General features: G+C 31.1%; 4 protein-coding genes across 4 annotated transcripts; 1 reads left to right on the top strand and 3 right to left on the bottom strand.

The window, feature by feature from the left end:
• Positions 1–3,858: 3,858 nt before the first annotated feature.
• LOC126671155 (thioredoxin-like 1-2, chloroplastic) lies at positions 3,859–5,701 on the bottom strand. The gene is made up of 4 exons (XM_050364873.2): positions 5,164–5,701; positions 4,887–5,069; positions 4,525–4,689; positions 3,859–4,325 (listed from the first exon to the last, which is right to left on the bottom strand). The coding sequence occupies exons 1-4, from the start codon at positions 5,416–5,418 to the stop codon at positions 4,074–4,076; spliced, it is 855 nt and encodes a 284-aa protein (XP_050220830.1). The 5' UTR covers positions 5,419–5,701; the 3' UTR covers positions 3,859–4,073.
• Positions 5,702–12,639: 6,938 nt separating this feature from the next.
• On the bottom strand, positions 12,640–13,952 carry LOC126671297 (photosynthetic NDH subunit of subcomplex B 4, chloroplastic). Its single transcript, XM_050365062.2, has 6 exons — positions 13,734–13,952; positions 13,607–13,651; positions 13,253–13,415; positions 13,093–13,148; positions 12,925–12,996; positions 12,640–12,839 (listed from the first exon to the last, which is right to left on the bottom strand). Exons 1-6 carry the CDS (start codon positions 13,830–13,832, stop codon positions 12,723–12,725), a joined length of 552 nt encoding a protein of 183 aa, XP_050221019.1. The 5' UTR covers positions 13,833–13,952; the 3' UTR covers positions 12,640–12,722.
• Positions 13,953–15,770: 1,818 nt separating this feature from the next.
• LOC126674078 (2-hydroxy-palmitic acid dioxygenase MPO1) lies at positions 15,771–18,348 on the top strand. The gene is made up of 4 exons (XM_050368452.2): positions 15,771–16,308; positions 17,716–17,778; positions 17,871–17,942; positions 18,071–18,348. Exons 1-4 carry the CDS (start codon positions 15,955–15,957, stop codon positions 18,185–18,187), a joined length of 606 nt encoding a protein of 201 aa, XP_050224409.1. The 5' UTR covers positions 15,771–15,954; the 3' UTR covers positions 18,188–18,348.
• LOC126674077 (pentatricopeptide repeat-containing protein At4g21065-like) lies at positions 18,024–20,015 on the bottom strand. The gene has a single exon (XM_050368451.2). The coding sequence runs from the start codon at positions 19,988–19,990 to the stop codon at positions 18,452–18,454; it is 1,539 nt and encodes a 512-aa protein (XP_050224408.1). The 5' UTR covers positions 19,991–20,015; the 3' UTR covers positions 18,024–18,451.
• Between the last annotated feature and the right edge of the window lie 5,088 nt (positions 20,016–25,103).

The raw sequence follows: 25,103 nt of genomic DNA, 5'->3' as shown, positions 1-25,103 counted from the left end.
GAGAGAAGCTAATAGACTTGTCTTTGGCAAACAAATTCTTATAAAAAGAATGAACTCTCTGCTGAATATCAGTCGGAGAGCTATAGGTGACACCATCAATAAGCATATCAGAAATAATGTTGCGCTGAGAATGCAAAGAAGCAACCGTATAGAAGTATTTCGTGTTTCTGTCGCCGTTAAGGTTCCAGTTGAGTCTCGATTTCTGATGCCAAAGAGTCTCTAAATGTTTAGAGAGTTGTTCAAACTCAGAGTGTAGGCTGCCCAGCCTTGATAAATCGTCCCCCTCGAGACTATGAAAATCAGTTTTAGCTTCAATCGAAGAAATTTCAGATTTAACCGCATCAAGCTTGACATTTAAATCCCCAAAGACGTCTCGATTCCAAGTTTTAATGGCAATCCTAAGCTCCCTAAGCTTGACCACAAGATTCGCTTTTGGCAGCCTATGCGAAATAGAACTCCAAGAAGATGCAACAAAAGAGCTAAAATCCTTGTGACTCCACCAAGCATTAATTGATTTGAATGGTTTCGGACCCCAGTCTTGGCAAATCCGAATTGAACAAGATGGGAATGTGATCACAGTAGGATTTCAGCAGCGCCCGCAGGACACAATTCGGCCAAGTAATGAAGGCAGAAGGAGACAAGAAGCATCTATCGATTTTGGACCTGGATAATCTATTCTGCCAAGTAAAAAATATGCCGTGAAGAGTAGATTCTACCAAGCTTGAATCTGAAATGAATGTCGAGAAAGCAAGCATAGATGGAGAGAAATTATCACAGTTAAACCATTCCGAAGGGTGTAAAATTTCATTAAAGTCGCCAACCACTATGCAAAGAAAATCAGTTAATAATTCAGGAAGAATTTCACGCCACAAGCAAGCTCGACCTATAGCACAGTTATTAGCATATATCAAAATGTATCTAATGGTATTGTCACCCCAATTAAAATCAATGCTAATTCATCTATTAGCTTTAAAAATTCTCAACGGAGAAATCAAATTAGGATTCCAGATACAAATAAGGCCACCCGAAGCACCGATCGAAGGAACAAAACTATAGTCGAAATCAAGATTGGGCCAAAGCATTCGAACACCGAAGTCATCAAAAAATTCTTTCTTAGTTTCAATTAATCCCAAAAGAGTAAGTTTCTGAGATAACACCATGGAACGAATAAAACGGGTTTTACGAGCATAAGTCAAACCACCTCGACAATTCCAAGAAACAAAATTAAAATTTTGCGACATAAGGAACGAAAATAACCTGGTTGAGAAATGGAGAAATCAAAGTCTGTTCTCCAAGTCCTGTGTAATTCCTTTCGAAAGAAGTTCTATGATCCCTGATTCTTTCTCCTTTGCAAAAAGACCCAGTTGCAGTCCAACAATCCACGTTTGTTTAGCTTCATTTTTTGTCCTTAACTTAGCTGCAGATGCAGAGTTAATTTTAGAACGATTCCTGATAATGTCATCTGAAAAGGTGGACTCCGAGCTGCCGCGAAGCTGAGATAAAGAAATCAGATTTCCAGCTGAGTTGACCCTTTTATTTTTCCTCCTTTGAGTAAAGAAACCCGTGAAATTCATTGGTGTAACATCCCCTTGCGTTTCCTGTTCAGTTTCAGGAACAAGAGAGACCCTCAAATCCTTTTCAGCTGCAGTTCTTGGACCCGATGAACTGCTGTCAACAGGTTTGTTAATATCTGTAATAAAAGCAGGAGAAGAATGTTCTGATAAACCCTTAGCTTCAAAAGAATTACTGTTATGAGTTGGCATCACAATATCACGATCTGAAAAAGACCTTTTGCTTCCTAGAGACTCATCTGAAGTGTATGAATTCGAATCAGCATCACCTGCATCTTCCAACATAATTGGAATATCTGACTCTGAGATATGGACCGAAAATTTTGTTCCCGCAATTAGAATTGGAATGGTCTCATGGATGAACGTTCTTGACGTTGAAATCAGAACAGATCTCGTATCTAGCCTTTCCTTTGATAGGACCAAAGGATGAACTGTTATCGCATCGCCAAAGCGATTACCAAGCTGCATGAATAATTCTTCCTCCCATGCACAGATAGGAATACCCATAATATTTAGCCAAATAAAGCGAGCAGTACATACAGTAGATAGATCACATTATTTGAATGAAGCAAAGTACTCCATAAGAGAAGGAAAAGTAATCGTTTCAAATACCGACCTAGCAGCGTTAGATTCAAATTTGATTAACAAGTCAGTCCCTCCCATGAACGAAATCGATTCGAAAACAATTCCTTTGTCCTTCAAAAAAACTGCAGCATGTAAAACTGTACGGATATCCTTTACACTCACAATCAAAGAGTCTGATAATTCTGAAATAGATTCAGAAGAAGGAGAAAACGATAAAGGCGCAATCTCTAATGTTGCTTGGACATATGATCTCCTGTCTCGAGTTGCAGGATTCAAAATCTTCCTAGGAGCTTCAGCATGGCGATTAACTTGTCTTGCAGGAGTGGATTGTTGAGAATTCCTATGACTTTGAGGATATTTGGATTCGAAAGCCCTAATCCAATAATATCCAATACAAACTTTATTGAGACGGAGTTTGACAGTAGCAAAATCTTCCTCTGGGTTTGGACGAAAGAAGCCAAATCTGCGATTCCTTACGTTCTTTTTTCGTGCGAAGGTTACCCTACCTGCAACCCCAAACTTTAGGAAAGCTTGCTGCAGGTGGATATAATTCCATTCTTCAGGAAAATTCTCAAAATAAAACACTGGGGGAGATGCAGGGTCATCCTGTCGATGGAGGGAAGGGTGAGAGGTGGCCGGAGATTGGTGGTTGATGGTGGTGTTTGGTCTAGGGTTAGGGTTTTGGGGGAGGTGAGACATCGTGTTTTTATCTTGCCTATATTGATATGCATAATTCAGAATGCACTTAGTATAGGGCGTTTAATATCGGATAATATATTACTGGTTTATGATGTTATTATGCATTACTTCTTCTTTTTTTGAAACTAAGGTTATGCATTACTTAAACCATCCCAAAACACAAAAGAAAATTATGAGTCAAGCTAGAAGTAAGTAATGCATATAACTGCTTAGAGTCGCAACATTTGGAGTATATCTTGAGAGAACGGAGATTTTGTAGTCAATTAAATTGAATTCATTAAGCAATTAAATTGAATAAAAATATAATTATATTTTTGTCAAAAAATTAAAAATTAAATTGAAATTTTATTTTTAAATCAAATATGTTTACTTAGTTGATTAACAGAAAAAATGAACGAAACAACTAAAAATGTTGACGGAAATAAAGATTGAAAATGACATTGTATAGTTTTTAAACAAGAGGGATGCAAGTGTAAATTATCATATGAGGAGTGTTAGAGTAATTTGCTCTTTATTTAACTATCTTTACTTTTTACGATCTTTTAAATAAACCAACTTACGGACAACTAAATAATTTAGTTCATGAGTCAAATCGCACTTAAAAAATTAATGGAGCTTACGCATATATTTAATTTTTCGTTTATAAAATGAGGCATTAAATTAAACTTAAACTCCTTGCTTAATTTGTGTGGTTGATTTACAGCCCTATTATAAATGGAGGATAAACACGGGATAACTTTAAAATTAACAAATACCAACCCTCAATTATTGAGCTGATGTTAACCTTAGTGAAAATCATACCTGAAAATGATTTTTGATCTTTTAGAAAGCAAAAGTATTTTTGCTTCAACTACCTCAATAAATTTCAAATCACAGAAGATTCACACCTTCCAAATCCAAAAAGATCCCCTTTTATCCAATATAATCCAAAAAAAATAAAAACCACATACATAACATTGCAATCAAAAAATACAAATTAAAACAAAAGAATTGCACAATTCAATAGCTAAAAATTGCCTTCATTTCTTGCTAAATGGGTGTAAATGTAATAATTCCTTGACAGTAATTTTCCATCTCCAATTCCCAATTAACCAAATTGGCAGGCTTCAATATGAAAAAAATTAGAAGCCTGCTGATGGAAAATCAAGAAACTGATACATATTTACATTTCAAGAATTAACAGAAAATACTCTATCAATGAACTATAACTGTTATATTTCATACTCCAATTGCATTTTCTTCTTTAAGATCCATCTTATTCCCAGATTTGGTCCAAACACTATTCAACTCAATGCTTTTCATAATCAAATCCTCAATTCTTTCTTCATTAGCTGACTGTGATGACAAGTTCTTTGGCAATTCGCCAACAGAAGCTAACGCCGATAACTCGGATTCTTCTAAGCCCTTTGCTGGACCAAGGCTATACTGATCTTGGCCATACTTTGACATTGCATCTTTGAATTTTTTGATCTGTAACAACAGATTTAACTCATTCAAAACTTTTATAAAGATTACCAACTTAGTCTTATGTTGCATGGAAACGGAAACAGATAAACGGAAAACACTAAAGCTAGAATTTCACAAGCATTATCATTTCGCGTATGACTACCTAAGTTTCCGTGCAACGTAGTTAACCACAAAATTAGAAAAGGTTAAGGAGAGTACTTACAGTTGCATTAGTGCAGCTAAAGCTACAAAGACGACCCTCTGCACCTCTATAGAATCTGAAAAATGGGAGGACATGAATATGAAGACTGTGACACATTGTTCTAAGCTCCTCATAGTTTACTTTCAGAAATATTGCATCAGGGTTTGATTCAGCTAGCTGACAAATCTGATCCAAAAAAACCAACACATCAATATAGACTAAACACAATCAAAACATCATCCTTATGGATTTATCATAAACTTAATCAAATAATTACAAAACAAGGTTGTCTATATGACATAAACAAGTCCAATTATAGGATACAGATGTTAAATTTTCGTAATCTAAAGGGACTAACAGAAGAAATTGAAAAGTATATGCACCTTAGGATGAAGAGCTTTGCAGCCTCCACAACCTGGAGAATAGAAATCAATAATGACCAATCTATCACCAGCATTAACCAAAGATTCAGCAAGTTGTTGAGCAGAATGGATCTCTACCATATTAGGTTTCAGGGTCTTCTCCCACCATCTCATAGCTCTGCTCACACAGATTGAAGCTTGTGCCTGCATATAAAATCAAGCCACTATCAATTTTTGAACCAAAAAAAAAAGTAGAAATAATCAAACCAAAGATAAAAAAAAGAATCTTTATACATACATGAACTGAAAATTTCCTTGTAGATTTACTGCTCCAGTTTTTAAAACCACCCTTATGATCTGATGGTAAAATTAAAGGATCACCACTCTTGAAATCAATTCTCAACACAGGAAAGCCTTTGGATTTGGATTCAGATTCAAATTCTTTAAAAGATTGACAAAACCCAGCAATCCCATTGGATTTTGATCTGAAAATAGTCTCATTATTCAGTCCAGAAACATTAACAGTGCAGCCACTCTTCAATAAACAAGCCATGATTTTGATTATTTTGCATGAAACAACAAAAACTCAAAAAAAATGAACTTTTCTTGAACCAGAGACAACGAGAAAAAGGTCTTGAGAAGCCTTTAAACACCAAAAACAAATAAGACCCACTTCAAATTTCAAAGATTTAGAACAAAATATTTGTTCTTTTATTGACCCAAGTTTTGATTTGCTAGTTTAGAGAGATTGAAACTTTGAAAACTCCCAACAAGAAGAAGAAGAAGAAGAAGTTGAAATTATATCAAAATCAAAAACTGAAGTGTTAGGTGGGTCTATCCTAATAATTATTTAAAGATTTTTTATTTTTTATTTTGATTTTGCATTATCCATTTTTAAATGTATTTATAGAAATTTGATTTTTCTTTTCAATAATTGGATTTGGCACTGCATTTGAGATGCTTCTTCTAGTGGTTATATTGACCAGTTATTTATTAAAATTAAAAAAAAAATTGCAGTTGGCCATGCTTCTGCGTTGTTCAAGGCGTGTTGCTGACTGTGTTTTTGGCTATTCCGAAGAAATTTGGATAAGGTTAGGATTTATTTTCTGTTTATGAATTACTAAAATTTAATCGGATCCGATAATAAAAACAAACGGAAAATTAACTATTTCGTGTATCCACATCTAATCCAATCACTGACTCCAGGAAATTTGTTTAACAGTACTGTTAATCCAATCAGATGGAGTAAAATGTATTTGGATCTATCTTAAGTTGCAACTTGCAACTAATTTTATAGAAATTACTAATTAGTAAAAATGATTTTTATACACAGCATTTTGTGAGTATTATATCCAGAAAATTCTATGAATAATTATTTTAGTCATTTATATAAATATTAAAAGATAATAGTAATTGTGTATTTAATGGTCATCTAAGAAGCACGGAAACTTCGATAAAGTTGCGTTTCCCGTTTCGAAAACGTTTCGGAAACTGGAAACTCTTGGACACCCGTACGAAACGTTTCGGGCCGTTTCTGTAAATAATAAAAATTAAAATTTGTAAAAAATTTAAAATTATTACCCACAAATAAAAAAATCTAACTAGTTACCCATAAATTTTACATTCGCATTGCCCACAATACAATAAATATACTTATTTGTGTTGAATTGTATTATATTTTTTATATATTTATAAAATTTTAAATATTTAGTACATTAAATTGAATTATTTTGTTAATTATCATAAATATTTAAATAATATTTTTATAAATATATCCCTAAATTTTTGTTATTTACACGTTTCCCCCACGTTTCGTGTCCTTCATTTTGAAAAACTTTCGTTTCCCCGTGTCCGTTTCGTATCGTTTCCGTTTCCCGTTTCCGTTTCCGTGCTACTTAGATGGTCATAAATAAATAAAATAACATATTTTTTAAAACGAAATAAAATTATAAAAAATATCAAATTTAAATGATCTAAAAAATAAAATAATTGAAAATATCAACAATACCAAAATTTGAAAAAAAAAGTTAAGTTAATTTTATTATTCAAATAAAAATAACTTCAATTCACTATTATTAAAGATTTTTTTTTATATTTAATGAAATATTTTATCTCGATTTTGTATGCAGCTCGATATATTTTAGTGTAATTATACAATTTACAATAGAGGAATTAACGTTTCTGACATTGACGGAAGATGTATTACTCATATATATAATAATTTTATTTTTAAAAAAATCATCGCATTATGATATATATAATTAATTCTTTTTTAATAATATGATAGAAATAATAAACCTGTAATTATAATTATGCAATTTTTTTGGCAGTTTAAAAAGTCTCGATGACTGATTTTACAATAATCGTCATTTCATTTTAAAATAATTCATTCAAAATTATTAAAAATACATATTTATATTTCTAATTCTCACATTTCATTTAAGAAAAGATAGCCTTTGATTATTATATTTTATATTATCTTTTAACTTTTTTTTTTTTTTATCAACTCCTATCTAATTTCAAAAAAGAAAAGATTTATTAAAGTAGGAAGTATATGAGTATAGCAAAGTAATGGGTAAAAGAAAAATATAATCAAAGAGAACAAAAAAAAAAAAAGATGCTATGGGCGATGGGTCAGTGACTGACAAAACATGAACGAATCATAGCATCTCACGCACATGAACACAACTGAAAAATTACGAAACAGTCCAATATAATAGAAAAACAAGCACCTTGTTTTGAGTTCTTACATCCAATCTCCTTGTCTTTTCTTCTATTATTTCCGTTTATTTGTTCATCTTTTTAAAGCCATTTTCTATGAAACTTTCTCATGAAAATTGGGTTAAAATAAATCGAATATTATTCTATCTTGAAGGAGTAAAGTTGAGATTGAAGTCAATATCTGTTTATGCATGCATAATCGGTTTTCTGGATTTTTGATATTTGGGTGCCTCAAAGGCATCCAAGTTTTGTTCCGCATTCCTAGAATGCGGAACAGGTGGTGTTCCGCATTCCTAGAATGCGGAACACCAATAATTTTGACCCAAATTAGTGGTGTTCCGCATTTTAGGAATGCGGAACCCCACATGTTCCGCATTTCTAGAATGCGGAACATGTGGGACCAGACACTCTTTCGGAATTATTTCCGAAAGAGGCACAACAATGGAAATTTGGTTGCCTATGAGGCACCCAAATATCAAAAACCCCGGTTTTCTAATATACCAAATCATCTTGCTATAAAGTTTTAATTTGAAATTTAAAAGTAGCGATAAATTAATTATTATTGTCATAACTCATAGTACATTAATTTAAATATTGAATCAGCTGGGTTTTTTTGTGCTGATCTGCTAGCGTTTTGCTCAGCTTGCTGAGTTGTATATCGGTCATCTTCAACAATTTATTGCTCTTTTTTTGGTGATTAACCAAAAACAAAAAATCGAGAAATTCTTAGATAAACTCAGTCCACCACGTCATCCGTGGACTAAATCTATCATATTATGACACGTTATTAAAATAATGGCACTATCGTAATATTGCTATTCAAAAGTGTAAATAAGTAATAAACAAAACTACAATAATGCCAATATTTTAATGACGTGTCATAATATGATAGGTTAGTTTACGGATTATATGGTAGACTTAGTCTACCTAAGAATCTCTCCAAAAATTATTGATGACATTTGAATTTATTTTTCTTTTTCGACGTGTTATTTAAACTTGAATTCTTAACAAAGTATACCTATATAATTTTGTCATTCAAGGCACCGGAAACCAGAAAAATTCTTAGGTAGACTCATTCCACCACGTCATCTATGAACTAAACCTATCATATTATGACACGTCATTAAAATAATGGCACTATCATAATATTACTATTCAAAAGTGTGTATAAGTAATAAAAAAATTATAATAGTGCCAATATTTTAATGACATGTCATAATGTGATAGACTAGTTCATGGATGATGTGTTAGACTGAGTCGGTTAACATATTTTATTGACAAATGAAATATTTATGAGTTTGATCAAACATTAAAAAAAACTTATATGTTTATATATGAGAAGTTAGAAAAGTTATGATAATTATTCCAAAATAAAAAGGGCCGGGAAAAAATAGTTAATAATTTTCATTTTAAACTACTATAGTCTATATGCATGTCCTTGCCGGTGGCAAAGGTAAATGACCTTAATTTTGATATGCGTGCTTAGTTTATTATCTGAACCTCTCTGATAGTTGATTATCCCTTGGAATGCTAAATGGTCAAAACCATAGAAGAAATAAAAACAATATGAAACTGATATTGGGAGGACCAATGACCCTTAAAATTGGAGATAATTTAAAGAAAAAGGAGGAAATGCATGCAAATTTTGAAGATAAGATAATGTTGGTGAGTGTCTAGTAAAAAGAATAAGGTGAGGGACAATAGCTTCATTTTAACCCATATCATATAGTAGGGCATGGGAGATGTATATGAAAATTGTAGCAGAGGCCAGGGTACCCACTGAATATTTTTATATCATTATTAATGTCGCCCATTGGTTTGGAACTGTGATGTGTCAATTCACATGTTCAATCTACCGTATCTTCTAGAATTGCCTCACTTTTTTTTACATCTTTTGGCATTTCTTTCCTCTATCCACTTGCGTCTTTGTGCAAGTATGGAAATGAAATAGGGCGGGTCATGCTATTCTGTTATTAGGGATAGAGTTTTGCTTCCTGCATGATATTCTTTTCTCCCATAGTTAAATTTATCGACGAAGATTAAAATATACGAGATAAAAATCATATAACAAAAATCATCTATATGATCCTTTAAAATTTGAACAACCGAATAAAAGACAATAACTTAAAATATAAGCAAAAAATTAAATCAAAAATAAAAAAAAACTAGTCATGAATTCCGATAACTTAACACAACGATGAACAAAATTCCGTTGGACCGGGAGCTTCAATTTCCTTCTTTCGATTTGACGAACGATCCGCTCAATCCGTTGAAATATAATATTTTTAAATCATCGTCTTCAAATATATCGAAAAAGTTAGATCTAGAAGCCTTCCGATTTTTTAAATCTACAAATACTTGAATCTAAAGTTCGCACAAACATGAAGGAATCTTAATAGATCTAAAAAATCAAACCATAAAAGAAGCAAAAGCTTTTATAAATTTTATTCGATCTTGAAAAAGCAACATCAAATATAAACTTTCTAGTTAAGATTTATTGAATCAAAGATTAAGACCATAAAAATAGTAATATAGGCGAAGAGAAGATGATTTTCCGGCGAAAGCCGGAAAAATTACCTTCTCCCACCGTTAATAGGTTGAAGTGAAAAAAAAAATTTCTAGAAAGAAGGGAGAGAAAATTTTTAGAGAGAGAGTTTTGAAGTGTATTTCTTTTTTCCCTGCATCATATTCAAGATCAACTTAAAAAAACAAATTCAAATCTACTTAAAAACAATCGACTCTAGTTCTATCTATCCTAAGGTGTTCGAGTTTAATAATTCTCTCTCACACCCATCGTTAAAAGGCTGTTTTTTAAGAGGAAAAAGATTGTTTTTTAATAATGCATATAAGTTGGAATGAAGTATAGAAAAAGTCAATTTTATAAATATTAATTAAAAAACTCAGATCTTTACTATTTCGTATAAAATTGCTCTTCCCTAATCGCATCAGTACCGAACATGAAAAACACACGCTATTAGAAGATGGCAAACAATTTCAAAAGACTTTTTATACTTGTTTAATTCTTCAATTTGATAGTTAATTAATATTTGTCAAAATTCACATGTTTCCTTCGAAGATGTTGAATAAAGACACTTGTTACCGCTCTTAGAATAAGCGCTGCAAAGTAAGTAGGAAGAGCGCTCTCGACTGGGATTTCTGATTGACACTGGGTTGAATCTTTGCCCATCTTCCACGCTCCGGTATCTGTACATTCCAGGGTCAAGCATTATACTTATCTTTTGAAAGACTGACAGGGCATCAATAGTAAGAAATTGGTCTTCCTATCGGGACTCTCTGATGTACAGGAAAAAAGATTTGCGTGAGAATCTCACCAGAGCGCTTTCTACTTCTAATAGGCCGTAAATTAGATCAGAATCATTTTCGAATTTAAATAATTTTATATAAATTTAATAATTAAAATATTATCTGTTTTAAATAAAAAAATTGAGGACTTTTCTGCCTTTTTTTTATTTTAATCTTCTTATATATCGTTTCTATCTACATCTAGCCACCTTATTTTACTTTTTCTTTCTTCTTCTCAAATTTGTTTCCACCGCCGGCATTGCTAATGAATGGTGAAATAAATGCCTTGCTGTTGATAAACGATGAATGGTGACCAACGACGGCGCTACTCCTTAGAAACGAACAATGGTGACAAATGATGCAGTAGTTGGTGGTGGAGGAAGCAAAAGTAGCTGGTATGGAGGTTTTTGGGTGTTGATTAGGTTAAATATGATTAATTAGAATTAATTACAGGTAACCATGATTAATTTTTTTAATTAGATAATCCACTCTCTTTTTTTGGCAGAGAGGGGAAACTGGTACAATTTCACAAATGTGAGGATTATTTGACCGATTTTTGTAAAATTCACTTTTTAATACTTCGTGTCAATTTTATGACGTCAATTTATCATTAATTTGTTCAAAAAGTATATTCTATGAGATAAATAAGCCGCAATTTGTATTTTAATTTTTAGACCTTTAGTATTTCAAAATTAACATAAATCTTGGTGACACAAATCGGAAGACCAAGTTAAAAAAAAACGACGGCATGAATATTATAATATATAGCCACATCAATATTTTTTTTAACGATTGGTATGTGTTTTGATTTGCCAAAAAATGAAAAATCCTTACATTATCAAATTTTAAAATTTGTGTTGTAATGGAAATTCATGCCAAAGTTCGTAATTTAATTCGCAATTAACTTTTATAAATATATTATAAAATAGGTTTTTACAACTTCTTTTTATAAGATGTATTTTTAATTTAAGAAATTGTTATGAAATTTTTTACCTGTTTTCTTTAGAAGTCTAGTTATTTAAGAAAACATTGTTTTTTTGCATTTTTCTGCATAGGTTAATTGTACGGCAGTTTTTTAGATCTCGAGTTGATATAACTAACGGAAACTTGAAATAAATAACAATAATTTAAAATAAATATAATTTTAATTATTTTATTTTTGGATTGTTCTTTAATATATTTTTAAGTTAAATAAATATATTAATTTTTTTGAAAAAATAGATAGCCAAATGATATTAGGCAATATGGGCCAGCCGTGCACATATCCGGCCCAAATCTAAATTACTAAGTGGCATAAATATGAAATGTGAATATGTCAAGATCAACTTACTCTAAATCTCCTCATATTTGTCATAATTCATAATTTGATATCTTCTATTTAAAAATCAAACGATTTGATATCTTAATTTGATTTCTTCAACAATTAGGGCTTCTGTTAGTTCCGTTAATAATTTGATATTTACATTCAAACGATTTGATACTTCATTTTTAATTATATTAACAATTTGGTGCCTCACTTTCAATTATATTAACAATTTGGTACCTTCTTTTTAATAATATTAGTAATTTAGTACCTCACTTTTAATTATGTTAACGAGTTGGTACCTCATTTTCAAACGATTTGATAGCTCACATTTTATTACGTTAACAATTTGATACCTATATCCAACAGAAGGTTTTAAGTGTTTGCAAAATCAGAATTGAGGTATCAAATCGTTTAATCTTCAAATAAAAGGTACCAAATTATAAATTATGACAAACGTGGAGTTCTTATAATAATTTGCACATACATCAAAGTACATAGCCTATATACAGAGAGAATAATATAAGCAACTATTTAGTGGATCCAACTTCTTCCAATTCACGCAGACCTCCAACTTTCTGTTCAATCTCCTCGATCAACTCCTCGCGCCACAGCTCTGCTCTTGCACCTTCTTCAATGTCTTCTTGCTGCATAATGCACATTCATTCTTACTCTAATTACTCTTCTCTCACTTAATTACTACTCTAATTACAAAATTAATCAGAAAAATACCTTCTCATAAATCCAATGCCCACTACCATCTCCTCCTTCTTTTCTATACTCCTCTGAATCATAGAATGGATCCTAATAACCAACATTTTTTCACATTATAATTAACAATAATATGGACTCGCGACGGGAATTTAAATTTGAGGATTTTGATTATGCTAATTAACTTACTTTCATTGAACCAAAGTATACACATCCCCAACAAGTGAACATAATGTAAAATACATCTGAAATAGGTGGGAAAATGTTGAGAAAATTAAAATATTGATTGAAATTAAAAAATGGGATTAAAATGATGGAAAGATAAGAAAGGGAACCAAAAATGACTCACAAACATTCTTGATGGCTCGATCGCTGAGATGCCAAATAGTTTTGGTAGTAATAAGGTCTTTTTGTCCTTCCATGTGCTCAACTAAAACTGCCATTAAAGTCCAATCTGGGAAAGCATTCACTTTACATAGCGACCCTCGTTTTTTGTTGCTTCCTTCTTCAATCTACCCATGTAAAAAAATTCAACATCAATTTCATGATGCAATACATTTAATATAATATACTGGCTATATTTACGAAATCAACGTTACCGAAATGCAAAAGGTAAAATGATATTTTCTATCATGCAGATTATAAATATAAAAATTCAGAAACGTTTCGAAAGTGAAAATAAAATGCCGAAACGTAAAATAACCTGATGCGAGCCATTAAAGAACCTCGATGTTGAACATTGCCTAAGCTGCAAAAGCAAGCTAGTTATAGTCAATTTAAAAGTCCTATAAGTTGTAACGGAATCTATGTTACAAAATGGGAAATATTACCAATCTTGAAGATGGGTTAAAATTAAATTTGGATGGTTGAAATGAGTTGATGAGATGTGGTTTATTAATGGTAAAACCCATGATAGTTTCTGCAGCCATTATGTTTGTAATGAAGAATTTTAAATTTTGAGAATTTAGAATTTGTTAAGTTGAATGGGATAGGATAAGCTGAGAATTTACATCCACCCTTCAAGTAGTGGAATTCATATCTTCTCTAAGTTGATAATACGGGTTCAGTTCAGCCATACAATTCCAATAAACAAAAGAAGAGGAATTGGATTTGGGCTTGGTTTTGGGTTTGGGTTTGAGAATTGGCCTCAAATTTCATCCCCGGCCCATCCTTGTCTGTGACCTATATCATAAAACAAGTAGTAGGTCGAGGCTTTTAGTGTAAATAAAATCAATTAAGGGATATTATTATTATTATTATTATTATTATTATAATTAAAAGAAAAGATTATGATGTATAAAGAAGAAAGCTAATGGACTATTAAAGAACATATGGCATCTCTTATAATCATGATATAGAAAAAAAATAAATCCAATTATAGATGAATTTGACAAAAGTTTAAAACATGATGATAAATATATGATAAATTTTTAAAAAATATGATAATGTTTACTAAATAAAATCATGGATTACACACCATGGATTGGCTCAATTAGTCACAAGAATTAAGTTACAAAATGGAAAGTATTTGTGAATGAGTTGTTAAAAGCCTATATTAAATGGGAGGTCCGGGCGGTAGGATGCCGAAACTAGCCTCCCCGAAGGTTTATCCAGGTGGTCAGGTTCCGCCGAGAGTTCCCTCGTCAAAAAAAAAAAATTATGGATTGAGAAATATTTTTTTTCCATTATTAAAATATCGTCGATACAAGAACAAGGTGGTGGTAAAACGTTAATAAAGAATTAATATATAGTAATTTTATGTAGCATATTTCTTAAGAAAACAAAAACAAAAGGTGGGCAATTATCAAATCTATAATTTAATTTTTTTAATCGTTGAAATTAACTACACATAGGAGTGTTTAGTTTAGTTTTTCGGTAGAGTTTTTAGCTTTTCATTTTCAAAAAGTTCAATTTAAGCGTTTGACAACGAAATTTAAAAAGTTGATGGTAGCTTTCTGAGCATCTAACAGTAGCTGTTGGAAAATTTTCAATTTAATTTTTTTTGCCATCAACTGTTTTAATATTTATTAATTATTTATAAAAACTATCCCTATTATAATATAGTACTATTTTATAGTATATAAAATCACTTAAATTATTTTAAATTATTTAGAATATATACAATTATCTTATATATTATGACAACTATAATTAAATAATTTACTATAAATTTATTAAATTTTTATGTAAAATAATTTAAATTAAATATTCTTTTCTTATAATTTTTTTAATTATTTTTGTCAAATCTTATGTGTCAATTCTTTAAATTGGCCCACCTAAACATAAAAATTATTTGCAGCTCTGAATTTTAAACGTATTAGTATATTCTTTTGTTGACAAAACGCACAATTATCAAAAACTTTTTTAGTAATTGAAGTTAACCAAACCATATAGGATACCCACAAGAATATTTGGTGATACTTTTATAATCACAAATTAACATTTTCAATGCTTCTACATTTTTTATTGTATTAAAATGCCTGAAAATTTATTTTAACAAAAAAATAGTATAAAGTTCATCTGAAAATTAAGAGATGGTCTTAAAAGAATTTCATTAATTTTATAATGCGATATATATGATGTCGGCTTTCTAATTCTATCCGTTTTATTCAGTATTTAAAACTTTTATTTTAACAAAAATTGTAAATCTAAATTTTCACTTGATGGTCTAAGATGTGTTCATAATTACTTTTTGTGGAATTCATGCAAAAAATATGATATTTTTAAAAAATTATTTATAGCAAAATTGATAGAAAATTGAAATCAATTTTCATCTATCTTTTTTTAAAAAAAATCGAACAAAAAAAACAAATAAGAACACAAAGTTTCACACTGTTAACGCTGATAATAAACCACGAGACGAGTTAGCTTAGCAAATCAGCAGCGACCATTAATATTTTATTAGTAGACTGCCCCAGAACATTAGATATCCTCGATGTCATCTACAACTTCACGAAACTACTCATACCTACCTCTCTTCATTTTCCTCTCCCCATAACTTTCCCGGAAAACCACCCAACTTTCTCGAGAAAATCCAATCCCAATCACCCAATGGCCAAAAAAACTGGATTATTCGATTTAGAGACAAATTTTGCGTTCTATGGAGCATATCACAGCAACCCAATTAACATTTTCATACACATTTTATTTGTCTGGCCTTTAGTTTTCACTTCTCTTATGTTCTTATATTTTACCCCATCAATTTATGATCTTTCTGAAATTGGATTAGTGGGTCATCATGGGTTGTTGTTAGTGAATTTTGGGTTCTTGTTTACTTTGGTTTATGCGTTGTTTTATATGTGTTTGGATATTAAAGCAGGTAGTCTTGCTGCTTTGCTTTGCTTTGCTTGTTGGGTTGGTGCTAGTTTTGTTTCTTCTGGACTTGGCTATTCTCTTGCTTGGAAGGTAAATAAATCTTTTTTTCTTTTGTTTTTTAAGTAAAAAGTTGTGAGTTTTATTTATTTGGTACTGTTTGATTGATGTTGTGAACAAAAAGATTGGAGTTTTTGGATTTTTCTGGGGTTTATTTTGACTTTGTTTTGATATATGTTTGCTAGCATTAATTTTAAGTGAATTCTGTTGTTGTTGTCTGATATTTTTAGTTAGTGTCCTGCTGCAAATGCTTAACTGTTTTTTCTTTATGTTTAATGCTTGAATTTTGGCTGCTGAAGTTGTGCAATTTTAGAGGTAGAAGGAAGGTAAGTTGTGGACCCTTTTGAACATTAATGTCTTAGGATGGCTGCAGCAGAACTTAATTGAATGCTGTTGTGTAGGGTCTCTCTGTACAATGATTTTTGATTTAGGGAAACTATTTATTAGCAAGTCGGCAGTTTTTGACTTTTCAATGTTATCATTAGAGTCATCATCAAAGAAAATATCACGTTTATCCTAAGAGTCCTTTCTCAGCTTTGATTTAGTACTACTTTTTAGGTTTGATTGTTTTTTTTTTGGAACATTTCTATTAAATTGCTCATTTCACACTAATTCGATATTAAAGTTGCTAGGTTTGATAATCTGCCATTTGTTATTGAAAAATTGCTTAGATAGACTAGTTGTTTGTTTGCAATGAGCTATCGAGGAAGAATGCTTACCCGAATGCGATGAGCAATCAGGGAAATTTAGAAAACTGATGGATTTGAATCTAATTTCATGAGTTTAGCTTAGAGTGCAATAACAGGATTAGACTGATACAAGAGCTGATCAGACACTTTGTAACGAATAATTAAAGTTTAAATGATCCCTAAGCTGCAGTGCTCTACGCCTCTACGGACTTCTCCTAATTAGCTCAATTATGTCATTGTGTATGTTTGCTTATATTATGTTGATCTATTCTGACATCAGTTTTTCCGTCCGACCGCCAAAATCTCGATTTCTTGATTTCCTCTGTATTCTTGTAATAATAGTATGCAACTGCTATAGATAATAAAATCAAGAGTAGGGCCAGTCATTTATTGGTTTAGTTCCTATCTAATTCATTGATTTGATGGACATCTTGAGTTAAATTGCTTTACCCTACAATACATGGAGCATGTTATATCGACTATAAATCATTGGTAGTGACTAGAATTTTTATTGCTGAGTTGATTAGAAGAGATTTCTACTTATTTCTTGAAACTGGACAGTACAAGCAAACGTGTACTTTGTCTTGAAAGCACTCTGGACCCCAGGGTTCTTTGAGAATAGAAACTTATGCTACTCTTTAAACTTAAATTTGGAACTCTACGGGATGTAAATTTTAAGCATGAGTAGTCGATAAATATATATACGTCGTGTTTGATTTGACTCCGTAATTGGTGGCAATACTGAAAACAGGTTGTGCTGGCAGCACAATTGTTTTGTTGGACCGGACAGTTTCTTGGCCATGGCGTGTTTGAGGTAGGCAACATGTATTCTAAAAATCATGCTAGTGATGTATTACATTTTCCTCAAATAATTTCAGATTTCTAACTGATTTTATTCATTTGTAGAAACGGGCGCCAGCGCTTCTTGACAACCTTACACAAGCCTTTTTGATGGCTCCTTTCTTTGTTATACTTGAGGTAATCCTAGTTGTTTATAGGGCCCAAAAAGAAAAAAGTTGAAAAAAAGTTTTGATTTTTGCTTAAATTGAGGACTTGTGATTAAAGAATGGTTGTTATATTTAATCTTGCTGATATTATCCTTACAGCTCCTTGAAAAAGCCTTTGGATATGAGCCATATTCAGGCTTTCATGCAAAAGTAAAGGCAAAGGTAGCTAAGGATATCAAGGAATGGCAGGAGAAGAAACAGAAAAAATCCATCTAACTAGGTCATCTACCGAGAGCAATGCCGTATGGAACAAAACTTCTCGATCCTACCTTCCGGTGTTTTCTTTTCACTTTTTGAAACGCTTCCAAAACTCCAAAATCTTGTATTCATAATATATTCTTCTTAAAAAAATAATCATTTCACCGTTTTTTGTATTAGCATTTCATGTTTCTTGTTTCTGTTTTTGTGCTGCACAGACCAAGAGATTCGGTGCCTCTTCAACGTTGTAAACAAAATCAGAAAATTGGTTTATGTTTGGAACTACAAATTTAACAGATTAGGCTGCATTCCAATGAAACTATTACCAGGCTCAGGCTTATGAATTCCCCTCTTTTGCATAGACTCCCTCACTACCATTACTTGATTCCACTGTCCTATACCTGCGTACATGCTCGAAACAAGAACATAGTCGCTGCTGTGATCCGGTTCTACTTCCAAAATATGTCTCCTCACTTTCTCCCCAACTTCAACATTTCCATGTAATTTACAGGCTGCCAACAATGTCCTCCAAATAATAGCATTACACTCCATAGGCATGCTCCTTACTAATCCATAGGCCTCCTCCACAAATCCAGCTCTACCCAAAATATCTACCATGCACCCATAATGCTTAATTGTTGGTTGGATTTGATATTCTTTGCTCATTACATCAAAAAATCTTCTTCCTTGGTCTACCATTCCACCATGGCTACAAGCACACAATATCCCCAAGAAAGTAATACCATCTGGTTTAAAAAGGTGTTGCTCCAACATTTTGGAAAATAGCACCAATGCCTCGTTTGTATGGCCATGAGTTGCTAACCCTAAAATCATTGTGTTCCATGTTATTACATTCCTCTCGATCATCCGATTAAATGTCTCGTGTGCTTCTTCCACTGCTCCACACTTTGCATACATATCAATGACAGAATTACTAACCTCTACCAAGCTTCCAAGACTAGAATTACTAACAAGCGAATGAACCCATCTCCCGAAATTTAACTCTCCCAACACGGAACAAGCTGCGAGAACCACAACAATGGTAGCTTCATCAGGCTCTACGCCACAACTCAACATCCGAGAGAATAACCCAATAGCTTCTTTAAACTCACCACAATCGACACAGCAACCAATTATACTATTCCAAGCTACAAGTTCTGGACTAGGCATTTCATCGAACAGTTGTCGAGCTATTACAAACTCTTTAAAAACACCATACATATGAATCAGACTGTTCCTTACAAAGACGTGTGATTCAAACCCATGTTTTAACACACAGCAATGCATCTGTTTCCCTAACCAAACTGACCCCATCTGCCCACAAATCTTAACCAAGAATGAAAATGTGAAATTATCTGCCACCAATTTTTTCTCTTGCATTCTTTTATAATACTCAAAGGCTATCACAGACTCATTAATCTTACCAAAGCCTCTAATCATAGTATTCCAAAGAAACCCATCTGGATTCTCAACGCTTTCAAAGACTGATACAGCATAATTCATGTCCCCGTGGTCTGAAACAGCGCAAAAGGCGATTACTTTGCCTATTACGAAAAGGTTTTGTTCGAAGCCGGATTGGATTACTGAGGAATGAAGCTGCTTTAAATCTTTCATTGTGGAGCATTTCTTTAAATGCGACATGAGAAATTCTTCTTTGGATAAAGAAATGGATTTTGGGTTTGCATTTGTGGATGATGTAGTGGAATGCAAAGAGAATTGAGATAATTTTGATTGTAGAAGTGAGATTTTAGTTTTGTTTTGTAGGAGAATGTGTGTTTGTATGTTTGGTTTTAGGCGGGTAATAAGATTGTAAATAGTCATTATTTTTAAGAAGCTTGTGCATATACTCTACTTATATAAGGATCTCCTAGTTTAATTAAGATCATGTACTTATGCAGCCATTTAAAATTTAGAGTTAGAGTTTTGTCTTCCGCAAAAGATTTACTGTGGTTTTTTTAACTCGGAATTTTTTATTTTTACAATGCCGTGCACTAATTTTTAAATTTTTGCAATCCAAAACACGAAACAATATTTTGTGTGGACGCCGGAATAATGTATATTTTGGTGTACACATCATTAACTTTTTAGTGAAAAATAGATTGTTGTTCATATTTTAAATTGTTAAAGACATTCAAAATTTGTAACTTTAAAAACAATTAAGCCTTGTTATAAAAACTTAGAGAGGTTCAGCTAGCAAAATTGAATGTATAGATATTATCGACTATAGGACATTATAAACATGTATGGTATCATTATATATATATATATATATATAGCTACCTTCAACAACCTAACTTGTCTTCATTGAACTTAATAGCAATTAATATATATTAAGGAATGTTATGACATGGAATCTTAACTAAAATGTCAGGTTTAGGGTTTGAAATTCTTCCATTTGCATTGATTTGGGAATTTTTTTAGCTTTACCTCTATACTTAAGCCACCCTTATAATTGATAGCTCAAATGTTATAAGAGATAGGCAGCAAACTGTTAGATCGTGAATTCAAATCATTCCACGTTGAAATCCTCTCACACACGCTTCCCTCATCAATTATCAAAAAAATAATTAATTAGGTCTGCAAAGACCTAAAAATGAGTGTATATTGTATATTAAGATTTTGATTCAGTTCAAGTAAAAAAAACACCATGCAGATCTAACAATTTAACATTTTAATGTAATGTTTATAGAAAAAATAATAATTAATTTGATCCACAAAGGACTATTTTTTCTTTTTATAAAGTGGTAGTATATTTCAAAAATTATTTTAATCTTATGGTCAATTACTAAATGAGCTGGTGACACCTATTATGAATAGATAGAAAACGAGAAGAAGATGGGAAAGAAAAACAATAATAATTGAAAGTGTAAAATTAGATGCCCATATTGACAAATTGATGATGCAAATGTGGAATTCTCAAACACCCCTATATTCTTTAATATTTACACCTTTTTCCACATTTTGTGTATTTTAATTTTGATAAATATTGGTATTTCATTTCTATTTTGTATCATTTTTTTTTTCATTTTTCATTTCTATTCCCGTGCTACTTGGTAAAAGACTTAACTGTGGCTTCTAATTATTTATAATAGAATTGTAATTAAGTTGAATACGCATAGAATTGCACTTCGATGAAGGCAAATTGGTCAGAAACACTTGTTTGAACGTATTATTTTGAGTTCAGATACTAATTGAAAAAAAAGTCTAAATACTGAAATGATAAAAATTGAAAAGTCCAAACGTTAATAGAGAACTTTTTCCAAATTGAAACTGAAATAAAGAAAAACAATAATAATGAAATCATTTATTTATCCATATAAAAAGACAAAGGAAATCAAGACTTTGACGCGTAAAATTAGAGGCCCCAGGGATCAATATCCCACAACTAACAAGGATTTTCAATATATCAATTCATCATATCATATGTACAAGTTGAATAATTTTAATTTTTTAATAATGTTAATAGTCCATGTCAAGCTCATTTTTAAATATAAATTACATTCGCTTCTATAGCTATGTTTGTGTAAATTATTGTCCATCCGTACGTGTTGATGCAATATTTACCATTAAAAAACATAACATTGTATTCCTAGCTCACGAGAGGAAACCTCTCGAACTCATTTCTGTCTATTTTTTTTCATTTTATTCTTAATTTTTTTAACATTTTAGTTTTTTTTCCCCTTAGATTTTGATTATAGTTTCATTTTAAGTATTTGGGGTCTAGATCTAAAAACCAATTACAGTCTAGTATTTTAGTTGAATTAGATCTAATCTAGCTTAAGATTTTATTTTTCTTATTCTTTTAACTAGTGAAGATGTTGGATTCTTCATTTTAAGAAAGTTGGATCTTTGCAACGATCGGAATTATCATCTCACGATGAATTTCATCAAATAAAAATGTAGTTTTTTTGCTAGTGTTGATGTTGGCTTCAAAATAAAATAAAAACAACAGATATAACACAACAACGGTGGTTAGACTGCAATAACGAATTTAGAGTTGCTATCTACAACAGTTGTACAATTATTCTGACAATAAAAATTAATCTAGTTCTCTATAATTTAAAAGTTGTAATGGATATCCTTTAACAACATATTTTGCCCTATTATAGGGCAACAATGTTTATATTAATGAGAACAATATATGTAAAGAATTCATTATACTAATAGAAATTCATATATGGTAGCACATGATTCAACATAAACCAGACAACTATAAAAAATAACTTTAACAAATGTTATAAAACTTGCAAAAAAATTAAAAATTATAGTTGTAATTGAAAAGTATAAACTATTTAAATTTAATTAGTTATAAAGTCTAAAATAATTCGATGTGCAAAGTTTTGCCTATTTTGCATTCTCTTGGTATTTTTTTCTCATGATCAATTGGTTTATAACTTTGATATCAATTTTTTTAATACTTATTAAAACATCAACAATTGATCCATTTTGATATATAGTATAAATATAAAAGAATGTAAAAGATCAATTTTTCTAAGTATCATTTAACAATTATTTAATCATGGCCTAAACCAAGCACAAAATCATCCATGCTAAGCTAGTAACAACCAATCAGATTTCAATTAACTTATAAATGAAACTAAAATCACGATCGATCAAGAGACAAACACATACTTAATATAAGATTTTGTGATAATGAAAATTACTTTATTTTATTATATCCTGATTTCATGCCGATTGTATCTCAATCTTCAAGCATGAAATGGTCAATTTATAAGATTTGAAGATTAATTAGAGTGTTAAATCAAGATTTTCAAAGTTTCTAATGCAATATTTAGCTGACCTTTGCTTGTCTAATTCAAAATATTCTAACACCCACGGTTTTCGGGCTTTTCCACCAATCACTTAGTGCCACATCAGCATCATCTTCATGCCTACATGTCGGTACAAACGAAACAGGTCCCACAACTGCCACCGCATCAATCGTCTAGAGCTTACGGTCAACTCTTGGGTTAAACAACCATGGTTATTCATGCTCATACAGCCAATGAGAATTTACCAAGTGGCAACGTGAGGTATCTAATGTGCAGCCATGCAGATCCAGATTATTTATTTATCTATTTTGTTTAAGTTTTTAATTATGACGTGGCAGATATGGACGTTGACTATTTAGTCAGGTTGCCGAGACGATTAAAATTCCTTTCGGAAGCAAAATCTGACACGCGTCCCCCTCGAATTGGATTTGTTGCCTTAAAAGGAAAGCTACTTTGGTCATCATAATTTCAATATAACTTTATTTAGTTATTACCATAATTAAATCATTCCAAAGATTATGATCATTTTCACCCTTTTGTCCCTTAATTTTGCATGAATAATTGGCTGGCAATACATATTATTGGATCATAAACAGGTCGTATATTTATTTAAATTTAGACGTATCTTTCTAATTTGAATTTGACATGTTTAACTAATCATGTCAAAATATCAAACCTAATATGATAAGTTTATTTAATGGATTAATTCGTATAGATTGTTTAATCCATTTACAAAAATATCATATAATAAATCACAATATATAGATTCAATATGTTTAATCTATTATTTTACTGAATCATTATGGACCGATCTGTTTACTATTTGAACACATATAATTAAGTTCAATTCCGGTTAACTTAATTTTTGTCATATCATATCTTGAAAATTGGATCGTTTCAGGAAATTCGAGCACTGCTCATTGGTAACTTGCATACATACTACTGCCGGAAAACTTTAAACTTCAACTAATAATCTTTTTTTTTACATATGCTATTACTTTTTAAATTAAGCTTTAAGCTTTAAATATCAAATATATGATCTTGATGCATATAATAAACCCTAAATTCACAACGACTTCCCGTAATATTAAAAATAATACTATTATTATTGTTATATGAATTGTTTGTACCATTATTAGAATTTTGCATGCACAAATATATCATTTCAAGCTGTAATCCATATGTAGTTGAAATCAAAACAATGAAGCTTGAAAACATGAACGTCTTACTGAAGTATGCAATAACTTAGTTTCCTCGGCATTCAATTTTGTAATTTTTTTTGAAAAAAAAAAGTGTTGTAGCTAATTCTTTTTAACACAATCAAAATTATTTTAGTACTACATTTTAGTATTTTTAAGACAATCCAAATTTAAACTTGCTTAGAAACTAGTAATAATACATATGAAATCAACTCTCTCTCGCACGGTTGCACGAATATATGTTATTAAAATTTTTCATTTTCTAAGAAACACAATACTATCTCCAAATGTAAATTACAATAAGTGTCAAAAGGCCAGTTCACCACAAAAGAAAATTTAGGTGACATAATTAAGTATCTGTGGATGAATAATTGTTAATTAAGAAGCTGTAATTAAGAGAAGATATCTTCTTCAAATTGGTTAAAAAGTTATTAAAGGAGCATTGACCATTGCAAATCCTTCTTATCTAGACTAGACAAGCTATAACGTCCAATGAATAAATTTTTTAAAAATAAAAAACTGTCCAATGCTTTGAACTTTCTTTCACCTAACCAATTTGAATGCCTTTCCATCACTAAACATTTTGTGCCTCTACATCATCACACTTGTGTAATTATAAAACTGGCATTTTAAATTAATTGACTAAGGAGTCTCCTAAACAATTTATGGTCGAGGACTTTAGGTATTAGTAAACAAATCTAAGTTTTGATTCTTGTACATAGGACAAAGTATGAGCATAAATGGTATATATAGGTATTACTTTAACAATATATATTTAAAAAAGGCAAGTAAGTAAAATAATTCAAGTTATTTTCCTCTTATAAATAAAAAAAGAAGCTCAGATAATTTTCTTGGTCCAATATTAAATATATAAAATTTAGAAGCTCAGAAGTATATTTTTTTTGTTTGAAAATAATTATCGACTTTACTATTTTCACACAGTTTAAAAAACACAATTAATAT

The sequence above is a fragment of the Mercurialis annua genome, linkage group LG3 (genome assembly GCF_937616625.2).
Source record: "Mercurialis annua linkage group LG3, ddMerAnnu1.2, whole genome shotgun sequence".
Taxonomy (NCBI): Eukaryota; Viridiplantae; Streptophyta; class Magnoliopsida; order Malpighiales; family Euphorbiaceae; genus Mercurialis; species Mercurialis annua.
Note: the sequence above shows the minus strand (reverse complement) of the source record. Positions and strands in the feature narration are given on the sequence as shown.